We start from the raw sequence: 10659 nt of genomic DNA on the forward strand, positions 1-10659 counted from the left end.
CAGCATGTTTAAAACCATTAGTGATCAACTGTGTGAATGTGCACTACCAACTGTTTGGGTATGGTCCATTGATTAGAAACGGCTATAAAGGAGCAAGAAAATGCCCGTATCATTTTAGTAGGAAACATTTTTATTAAAAGAAAGCTGCTGTGTCACAAATACCACACCACTCTAAAATTTATATTTGCAGTGTAGCATGCTACAGTAGTCCTTTAGTGATAGGCTGACTGAACCCTTTAGCTTTAGTTACGCTTTGCATATATTCATAAATACTATACAAAAATGTTTTGCTAAATTTTTGTGTTCACACAAAAACACCTGAAATCAATATCTTCACTGCCAAAGATTGTAAATTTGTTCACATCAGTTATTTAATTTGTTTGTTTCCCCCACACAGATTGATGAGCAACTGGTGAAATCATCTGGGAAATTCTTAATTCTGGATCGAATGCTTCCTGAACTGAAGAAGAGAGGACACAAGGTATAAAAAAAGTCAATCGTGACAATCCCCTTTTCCATTTAGTAAAAACTATAGTTTGTTTTTAATCTAATTGCATGCTTAATCTTTTTTTAGGTTCTTATATTCAGCCAGATGACTTCTATTCTGGACATTTTGATGGACTACTGTTACCTGCGGGGATATCAATACAGCCGGCTGGATGGAAGCATGAGATATTCAGACAGAGAGGAGAACGTAAGCAACATAAACACAATACTCTTGCAACATAAATCTCAAAACAATTGACCTCAGCCACTAAGATGTGAGTTTTAAGCATTGCATATACGCTTTGTACAGATGAAGAAGTTTGCTGACGATCCAGAGGTCTTCATCTTTCTCCTGAGTACCAGAGCTGGTGGCCTTGGGATCAACCTTACATCTGCAGATACAGTCATCATATATGACAGTGACTGGGTATACGTGCATTCTTAATTCCTACAGAATATGCTAGTTAACTGCAAGCCTTTGTTGGGTATTCAGTTTTTTTATGTGGTTTTTAACTGTAGAACCCTCAAGCGGATTTGCAAGCTCAGGACAGATGTCACAGAATTGGACAAACCAAACCTGTGGTGGTTTACCGCCTCATCACAGCCAACACTATTGATGAGAAGATCCTGGAGAGGGCATCTGCTAAGAGAAAGCTGGAGAAGATGGTCATTCATAAAAGTAGGTTGTGTATTTACATCAGCTGCATAACAGGTTCTTGTTCATAAGCAAAAAGGTTCTGGAATTATTGTATTATACTTGAGATTAATATCATACATATAAGTATCAGGAGTGATTACCACTTCTCCATTAAATCTTGTTTACTTAAACAATTACGCCAATCAGTTTTTGTGATTAGCAATCACTCCAACTGTTGTAACTTTAAAAATGGAAAATCTATAGTCTAAATATGGAAAGTGCATGCAAATGACATTTTGGGAACATAAACATAATATTGGTTAAGGTGTGAAATGCACAAAAATGGCCTTTTACACTAAACCGTTCATAGTGTAATAGCACTGTCTTAATTATGTGCTATACTGTACTGTTTCTTAATCACTGGGCCAGGATCCACAGGTTGATTTGTGAACCACCTTCCCGTGGTCCTCTGATCTACGCCCTGGAGAGGTTAATGGGCCAGTGACCACACCTTGTGTCATTAAAATATATAAAAAGTAATGAACATTGTTCTAATTGTATAAATAATATTATTCCAAATTATAAGGGCTTAAATCAGTCTGAAATCAGAACTACATTTTTCTTCACAGTTAATAACTAAATAAGATAATTTATTCAGTTGTTGTCTTGCCAGTCAGAATAATATTAATAATAATACATTCAACTTGTATAGCGCCTTTCATAATACCCAAGGACGCTTCACATAGTAGTTACAGTCAAGAACAACAATCAAATAAAAACACAAGAATGAAAGTGTTGAGTAAACAAAAACGTTTTAAGAAGAGATTTAAACTCCGAGAGAAAGGAAGAGAGACGAAGAGGGAGAGGAAGAGAGTTCCACAGTGTCGGGGCAGCAACACTAAATGATCTACCACCCATGGTGGTCAACCTAAACCTGGGTATAACAAGGAGACCAGCATCAAACGATCTTAGCCTGCGGGAAGGGACATAGCGATGTAAAAGATCAGCCAGATACAAGGGAGCCAGACCATGAAGTGCCTTGAAAGCGAGCACTAAAATTTTATATTGGATACGTTTTTTGACAGGGAGCCAGTGGAGTTGTTCAAGTACCGGGGTGATATGTTCATGTTTTTTTGACCGGGTCAGTACTCGGGCAGCAGCATTCTGAGCAATCTGCAAGGGTCGGAGGGATTTCGAAGGGAGTCCATGAAGGAGAGAATTGCAATAGTCAAGTTTTGAAGTGACAAAGGCATGTACCAGGGTCTCAGCAGCTTTAAACGAAAGGAACGGACGCAAACGGGTGACCTTTCGAAGCTGGAAGAAGGCAGACTTTGCCAATGAATTGATATGTGGCATTAAGGTTTTTGTTTTGTCTTTTTACAGATAAGTTTAAAGGAGGAAAAGCTGATCTTAACCAGTCTAAAAGCTGTGTGGATATAAATGAACTGATGGACCTGCTAAAGTCCAGAGATTATGAGAGGTAAGTGGTTGAGGATCCCGGGAACACATTACATTTACTGTATGTTAATAGTTTAAATAAGAGTTGATATAGAATTGTCTAATGCATGTTAATGTGTGTTATAGGGCAGTAAAGAGCACTAAAGGAAAGGTCATCAGCGACAAAGATCTGGAAGTTCTGTTAGATCGCAGTGACTTGCTGGGTAAGCAAAGTATTACATTATGAAAATTAAATGTGTACAATAAAAGTTCAACCAATCACATGATTAAGCTGCTAGTTTTGGGAGCAAATTGCTTTTATACAGGTTGGGGTTTACAAGTATGCCCGACACAAAGCCCATATGTCACATTGAATTAACTCTGCCGATGTGTGCAAACAGTTTTAAGCCGAATAAGCTCATGCTCCACAGAGGCTTGAGCTCGAAACAAATGTTTTAGTACATTCAGACACTTGTAACTTAACCTACTCCAGGCTTAGTAAAGTTATGTTTTAGATGTGAGGTGGTTAAAGCAATGATAAATGAGCTTGTTAAATTAAAGATTAATCACTGCTGAGGTTTGAACCCTGATTTTAGTGTTGCTGCCAGCCAGCCAGCATCTACACAGACTTGATTGAAGGGGGGGTTTAGCTGTGCTATTGCCCACTAAGCATTTATAAAGGCATAACTTGCTGATACACTGTGCTATTTTTTTAATAAACCCTTGGTCGTTCTTTGGTATACTCCTACATTTAATTGTTTGTAATGCAATCTTATGTTTCAGATGAAGCCAAGAAGAGTGTTAAACAAGAAAAGAATGGAGTGTTCCGAGTGGTTGAGCCAAAAGAAGAGAACACTGAGATTTCTCTCTCATAGCTGCTTAGAGGAGTGAACAAGCGCACACAACCAAGTAAAGCGAACCGTCATTATACTACTGTATATTAGTTGTATAGCCGTTTTGTACTTGCTGCTGTTAGCATTTAGTCAGGATTTGAATACTGGCAGCCCTTTAATTTGGGCTGCTTTTATAGTTCTCATCTCAATAAAATGCACTAAAACTTGCATATTTAAAAATGTCTTGCTCCAATCTTGAGTGTTAATGTAAGCAGTTCTGATTGTTCAGTTTGTTTATGTCCAAGAAGAGGGGTAAAAGGTTGTTTTTGATCCTGGTTTTATTAGAAGGTGGTTCTTAATGCACCTTGAATATTTTTGTTTTGCTGCCGTTATTTTGAACCCAGATTTTTTTTTTTTTTACTTTTGACCTGCTTATTTACATAGTAGTGTTGGATCAGAGCACTTTGAACATGTATCCTTGAACATTGACTGTGGGACATTTTTGTATTGATTTGTTTTTGTTTTAAAAAATCTAATAATTTCAATGTTTTGTACAGTAAAACCTTTTGCTAAATAAAGTTTACATTTCTATATTGTGTACTATTTGCCTTGTCCACAGAATACACTATATAGCCAGAAATATGTGAACACCTGACAAGCTTGTTAGACATTTCATTTCAAAACCATGGTCATGCACTTCAGTAGCTGCAGCACTTTGCCATCAGCCTTGTTAAGTTTAAATACAAGCTGAGAGAACGAAGATTAAGCAGAACAATTGGGTTGCTGAATTATACTAGAGTACATATTTTCCACCCAAAATGCACTACAGCCACTTTTTTGATAGCTCACAAGAGACAAACTCATAACAGTGTTAGCCCCACACTCGTCTGGCATGCTGTAATAGTGCAAAGCTAGGGATGAGCAGTTGCACATGGGAGCAGTTACTGATGAATAATACAAAAATGAATATTATAATGATAAAAGAATGACTCAAGACTCATGAAATGTGGAAGATGTTTTAATAGCAAAATACATTTTATTATTTTACAACCACACATTGATGTGTGTGATGTTTGAACACAAATCAACACATTAACGCCATAGTCATCTTGGTACTCTGATCTAAAAATCTTTGGAGTAAGCAGAAGACAAAAGTGCATAAGAGAGGATCCAGGTCCCTGGTTTCATCTGGAGAGATTCTGTGTGATGAGAGAAGACCAAGTGCTCTTTTATTGCCAGTGAGAGGTTGTACAGTGTATTAAATGCAGGGGTGCCAATATTTGTCACATGGTTTAGTTAAAAATAAATATTTGTTGATAGGGGATTTTTTAAATAAAAAATAAATTTACTTCAATTAAAGGTTGGCTTTTTTTTGCTTTTGGTTTTTATTGGATGTTTTTCTGTGAAATTAAGCTAATTCAACAAAAGGTATTATGCTAATTGACCAAAAAGTAACTTTTTATTCACCTATAAAATGGTTGCAAATAATTGTGGAGAGAAATATAATTACAGTCTTCCCGATCCTATTCACTCACTAATTAGGTGGGTCATATAGTTAAATCCCCCCTGCGAGTGCATGTAAACCTTTGACTTTCTAAGTAAATATACAATTTTATCAACACCCCTACTAATTAGTAAGTGGCAACAGTTTGGGGAGGGCCCTTTCCTATTCCAGCATGACTGTGCCCCTGTAGCTGCCACTGTTGGGCCCTTGAGCAAGGCCCTCAACCCTCTCTGCTCCAGGGGTGCTGTAGAATGGCTGAGATATGCAAAGAAAGAATTTTGTTGTACTGTACACGTGTATATGTATATATGACAAATACAGGTTTTCTATAAAGTGGGGTGTTTAGGAATTGCAGTGGCTTGCACAAGGCCTTAACTTTAACCCCATTAAACACATTTGGAATAAAATGTAGATGTCTTCTTCGAATTGGCTTCTAGTGGGTCTGTGCTTGACAAATACTCTTGACCAAATGGGCACAAATTCCCTCAGACACACTTTTTACAGATTTCTACACTTTCTAGAAGAGTCTTTACTGTCTTAGACATCCTTAGACAACCTCATTTGCTAGTTACTGTTCTACAATAGTAATTTGTAATGACTTTAAATGAGCTATTTAGACATATATAAAAGCTCTGGTGACTTTAAAACATACTAGAACATTCACTCTGGAAGTGTAGATCCAGTTCATCCATCACTTATGTTGGATGTTCTCCTCTTCCTCTAGCTTCCTCCTTATATGTTCTATCACTGGAAGAAAACAAGCCAAAGCAATTGGCAAGTCTGTTAATATTAAAGTAATATGTTTATGTTCCAAACCAATGAAAATAACTTTTTTTAATGCATTTTCTCCCCTTTTTCTCCCCCTTTAGTGCGTCCAATTGCCCAATTTGCATCACGCCTCCTCTCTGCCTCTGCCGATCCCTGCCCTGACCGAGGAGATCAAAGCTAACCCACATCCCCTCCGACACGTGAGCAGCAAGCCGTATGCATCTTGCCACCCACACATTGACGAGTGTTGCGCCACCTAGCGTTGCGTGTGGAGAGACACACCCTAAGAGCACTCCTTCCTCATCTCCGTGTAGGCGCCTCTAATCAGCCAGCAGAGGTCGTTACTGCACCATTCTGACAGAGAGACCCTCTTCCGACCTTAGTCCCGCCCATCTGAACAACAGGCCAATCATCAGCCGGTAAGGCAGAGCTGGATTCGATACAACATACTCGAGATCCAGCTCCGGTTGCAGCGTGGGTTTTTACCGCTGCGCCACCTGAGCGGCATGAAAAGAACATTTAATAAACACATATTATTAAACTTACCGTCTTCACTTGATGTCATTTGTCTGGTGGTGTTATCCTTGTTGAATGTTCTCGTGTGGTAATCAGGTGATATATCTGTAATGCACATGGGCTCATCGGCCTGTTCCAGCTGTCCGAGTCTCTGTGCGATACGATCACTAAGACCAAAATAATCCTTCTTTAAATCTTCCATTTCTTCCAGAAGCAACATCCTCTCTCGCTCCAGCAGACTCATGACCTCTCTCAGCCTCTCTCCCTCTCTTTTTCTAGCCGTCTCTGAGTTTTCCTTTTCTTTTTTAGTGCATTGCAGCTCATCTTGAAGGGCGTGCTTGTCCTTTTTCAGTTTTGCGACAGCTTCAGTTAGGGCTTCACACTCGGTTACACTAGCTTTAAATTCCTTCATACGGGAATTGTGTTGCTCCTGTAGCTGAAGTGTCTCCATTTTGTATGTGTTATGTATGACTTTCACTTCTGTTTTCATGGCTTCTAACTGCTCCTCCATGGATTTCTTTTGGATTTGACTCTCTTTGAGTTCTTCACGCAACTGTTGCAGCAGTTTCTCAGCTCTCCTCTTTTCCAGCTCTTTGGATTGAAGCGATTGGATAAGCTGCTGGTTCTCCTCCTGACTGATACGTAGCTGATCTTTAAGGTCTCCACATTCAGCTTTCATAGCTGATCTGTTATCTTTAAATTTTTGTACAATCCTAATATATTTTTTATGTTTTTCTTCCATTATCTGAATTTTCTTCTGGCATGCAGAGTGTTCTCGTTTTACAGCATCCCGTTGTTCCTCCAGAAAGGTCTGATTCATTAACAGCTGTTCAGCCATGTGTTGTGTCTTCTTTAATGCTTTTTGAGTGCTCTTTTTCTCTGCACGTTCCTCACGGAGGTGATCCTTGATGCTGTCAAAATGTTTTTTGAGTCGCTCATACTTTTCCAGAAGTTTCTTGAGTTGCTTGACGAAGTGTTCATTGTGGCTCATGACCATTTTCTCCTTCAGATCTTCGAAGACACAGTTACATTTCTTAATCATCTCAAAATTCCTCAGTTCTACACATTTCAACTTTTCAGTGATAAGCCTGGTCTCCACTTCTTTAAACTTCAATATTTCCTGGAGATCTCTTAGCTCTTGATGTTTTATCAGTAGTAACTGAACAGTATGTTGATTTTCCAGATCTTTCTGTTGCATCTTTACTTGTGATTGTTCATTTCTGCTCTTTGTCTTCCTTCTCTTTGCTTTTTTGGTCAAAGAAGTGTGTGAAACTGCCACAGTATGCTCAACATCTGGATTGTCAGAACAACTGGGTGGTAAATGGAACCTTTGTGTGGTATTGAGTTCCAACTGTAAGTTTTCCAGTTCTAGCTTATCAGCATTTGAATGTAATGCCAGTCCTGCAAGGGTCTTAAACCCCAGGGTATAAACTTCCTTCAGTTCTGTTCTGGCTAATGTGTCTTGAAGAAATCTTATTCTTTGAACATCTAAACTATGATGAACATTCCAATTATTTTGAGGCAAAGTACAGCACTCTTTTGTGTCCTTAGCAAAACGTTTATTCTTATTATCTTTATTTACACTTATTTCTGCTCCTTGTTGAGAGATCTTTACTGAGTCCTCAGAAATGTCTGAAAATTCCACTTGTCTTTTAGGAACTTCACCAGCAGTATGACTGTATGGATAATCTGTCGTCGCTTCCATGATTTCCCTTATGTAACAAGGTTCCTTTGCAAGATAACTGGAAATTGTGTAAGCAAATGTGTTAGATCACTTTACCTTTGTTTAAGGTCTGATAGTAACTGTTCATACAAATGAGTGCAGCAAATTGCATACTCTTACAAAATTAAAGAGCAAGAAATGTACTTTATTACAATGCCCCATAACTAGTAAAAATGCTTCTATTTTACATTTTGACAAGTGTTAAGTCGATTCCGAGTCTATGCCATTTGAGGGCTCACAGGACACCTGAATCTGTAGGGCAGTTGTAGCCTAGTGGTTAAGGCACTGGACTAGTAATCAAAAGGTTGCTGGTTTAATCGGTTCAAAACTCAGTGTTGCCACCGGTTGGCAGGGTGCCATCTGGTGGGCATAATTGTCAATGTCTGCAGCAGATACTAATCAGCCACCGTATCTGCAGGGTGGGAGCCGGACTATGTGTGGGGTGGGCTCTTCGTACGCTGTGTAAGGACCCTGATTGGCGGAAGAGACACCTGTGCAGAATGCAGGGGCGAGAAGATGAGGGCTGTTTACGTGTCGGAAGAGGCATGTACAGCGACGTGCTCTCCTCGGATGCAATCAGGTATCCCTCGGCAGCTGACGACAAATTGAGTGTGCTAAATCGGGAGGAAATTGGGGAGAAAATGCATGAAAAAAGGTTGCTGGTTCAAGCCTCACCAATGCCAGGTTGTCACTGTTGGGCCCTTGAGCAAGGCCCTTAACTCTCAATTGCTTAGACAGTATACTGTCACAGTAGTTTTAGTTGCTTGGGATAAAAGCATCTGCTAAATGCCAAAAATGTAAATGAATCTTTTCATAATATTGTTTGGTAGATGGTGAAGGACCTGAATTATGTTTAATCTTGCACTGAGAAATGTTCTTTTTTAACTGATTGATATTCCTCGTATGAATTTTAGTACAAAGTGGTGAGCAATGACCTATCTGTACTTTTGTTGAGCTTTTGTTGAACTGTCCTTTCATACCCAACGTGATACCCTTATTTATTACCTATTGACCTACTTATTGTGCAATGTTTCAAAATGGTGGAACTGAAAAATTATTATTAAACATTTTACTCTTATTTCGCCTCATACAAAAAATTTTTGAGTGTGATACAAATTCTGAATTTGTTCAGACAAAACTTTTGAAAATCTTGTTTTTTGCTGTTTACAATATGTCCCAACTTTTCTGGAAATGGGGTTTATAGGTTCTGAAAACCCTAATATATGTCTTCTTTTTTTTTATTCAAAAGCAGTTCAGTGGAGTCTGTAAATTAGAAATAAAACCACTTGCATTGTGGTGTAAGACATACCATCAATCAACTTGCACTTTCACTTAGTCTAACGTAAATAAAACATAACGTTTAAATAGCTTATTTCCCAGCTCTTACCTTATCTAGGCTGCACTTGTTCCTGCTGCTCAAGCTGAACTGTAAAGTAAGGCTACGGTGCCAATCAAACCCCATTGTTCAAACTGTTTAACAGGTCTGTCTCTATAGAAACATGCCAATGGCTGTGCAACCGTAGGAGCTTGAGGAGAAAGAATGATTGTGCTGTTTAAGTGAGGGTCAAAACATGTTTAACGGAAAGCAAACCTGCACCTAGAAAAAGATCAAGTGATTTTTTTTCTTAGTGTATTTGGGTAAATTAGGACACTTTAAATGCATGACTTTAGATCTCTGTCATTTTACAACCTCAAATCAGAAAAAGTTGGGACAGTATGGAAAATGCAAATAAAATAAAAACACTGTTCCTTACATTTACTTTGACTTTTATTTGCAGACAGTTTGAACCTGAGATATTTCATGTTTTGTCTCCTCAACTTCAATTTCATTTGTTAATAAACTTCCATTCCTGCATTTCAGGCCTGCAACACATTCCAAAAAAAAGTTGGGACAGGGGCAATTTAGGGCTAGCATCCAGGAAAGGCTGAGTCCTTCAAAGAAAGATTGTAAGGGATTTGCATATTTCTCCTCTAAAGTCCATAATATCATTAAACGATTCAAGGAATCTTCACTGGCCTACCTGCAGTCCTGACCTGTACTCAGTAGAGAATGTGTGGAGAATTTTGAAATGAAAAATGCAACAACGATGACCTCGTACTGTTGCACATCTTAAGACGTGTTTGCAGGAAGAATGAGACAAAATAAAAGCTGAAACACTAAATCACTTGGTCTCCTCGGTGCCAAAATGTCTTTTAAGTTTGGTGAAAAGGAATGGCAACATTACAAAGTGGTAAATGCTTTACTGTCCCAACTTTTTTGGAATGTGTTGCAGGCCTGAAATGCAGGAATGGATGTTTATTAATGAATGAACTAAAGTTGAGCAGAAAAAACATGAAATATCTCAGGTTCATCCTGTCTGCAGTCAAATAAAAGTCAAAGTAAATGTAAGAAACTCTGTGTTTTTTTTATTACTTGCATTTTCTGATTTGGGGTTGTACATGAAATCAATAATTTTTTTTATTAAAACTAGTTTGAAATATACAGGTGTAACAAAATTTCAGTGAGCTTTAAACATTTCCTAACGTGAAATGTTTGTACTTATTATGCCATGCATTTTGCCTTGATTACCTTTCTGAGAAGTGGTTTAGAGACTACATAGCCTTCTGTTGACTGTAGTTTGCTGATTGGAGTTGCATACTATTTATTTAGCGGATTCTGCATTTAAGATGTTGCTGTCTCAGTAAACAAAGCTGTGTATTGGTTTTTTGAGGGTATGGTCGTCCATGGTTTGGATACAAATGAGCCAGTTTGGAC

The 10659-nt window shown here is 38.4% G+C and overlaps 1 protein-coding gene across 4 annotated transcripts in view; it reads left to right on the plus strand.

Annotated features, from left to right (window-relative positions):
• Positions 1-6210, plus strand: part of hells (helicase, lymphoid specific) — a 35715-nt gene extending 29505 nt beyond the window's left edge. For 3 of the 4 annotated variants that reach the window (XM_062996146.1, XM_062996149.1, XM_062996148.1), the window contains 7 exons: positions 398-481; positions 575-694; positions 797-913; positions 1006-1165; positions 2507-2603; positions 2708-2784; positions 3344-3984. In XM_062996146.1, the coding sequence (XP_062852216.1) occupies positions 398-481; positions 575-694; positions 797-913; positions 1006-1165; positions 2507-2603; positions 2708-2784; positions 3344-3435 (747 nt within the window). In that variant the 3' untranslated portion in view covers positions 3436-3984. Of the gene's footprint in view, positions 1-397; positions 482-574; positions 695-796; positions 914-1005; positions 1166-2506; positions 2604-2707; positions 2785-3343; positions 3985-5766 lie in introns of those variants that run through there. The other variant, XM_062996147.1, reaches the window with a different exon arrangement.
• The last annotated feature ends 4449 nt before the right edge of the window (positions 6211-10659 follow it).

This window comes from Trichomycterus rosablanca, chromosome 5, assembly GCF_030014385.1.
Source record: "Trichomycterus rosablanca isolate fTriRos1 chromosome 5, fTriRos1.hap1, whole genome shotgun sequence".
Taxonomy (NCBI): domain Eukaryota; kingdom Metazoa; phylum Chordata; class Actinopteri; order Siluriformes; family Trichomycteridae; genus Trichomycterus; species Trichomycterus rosablanca.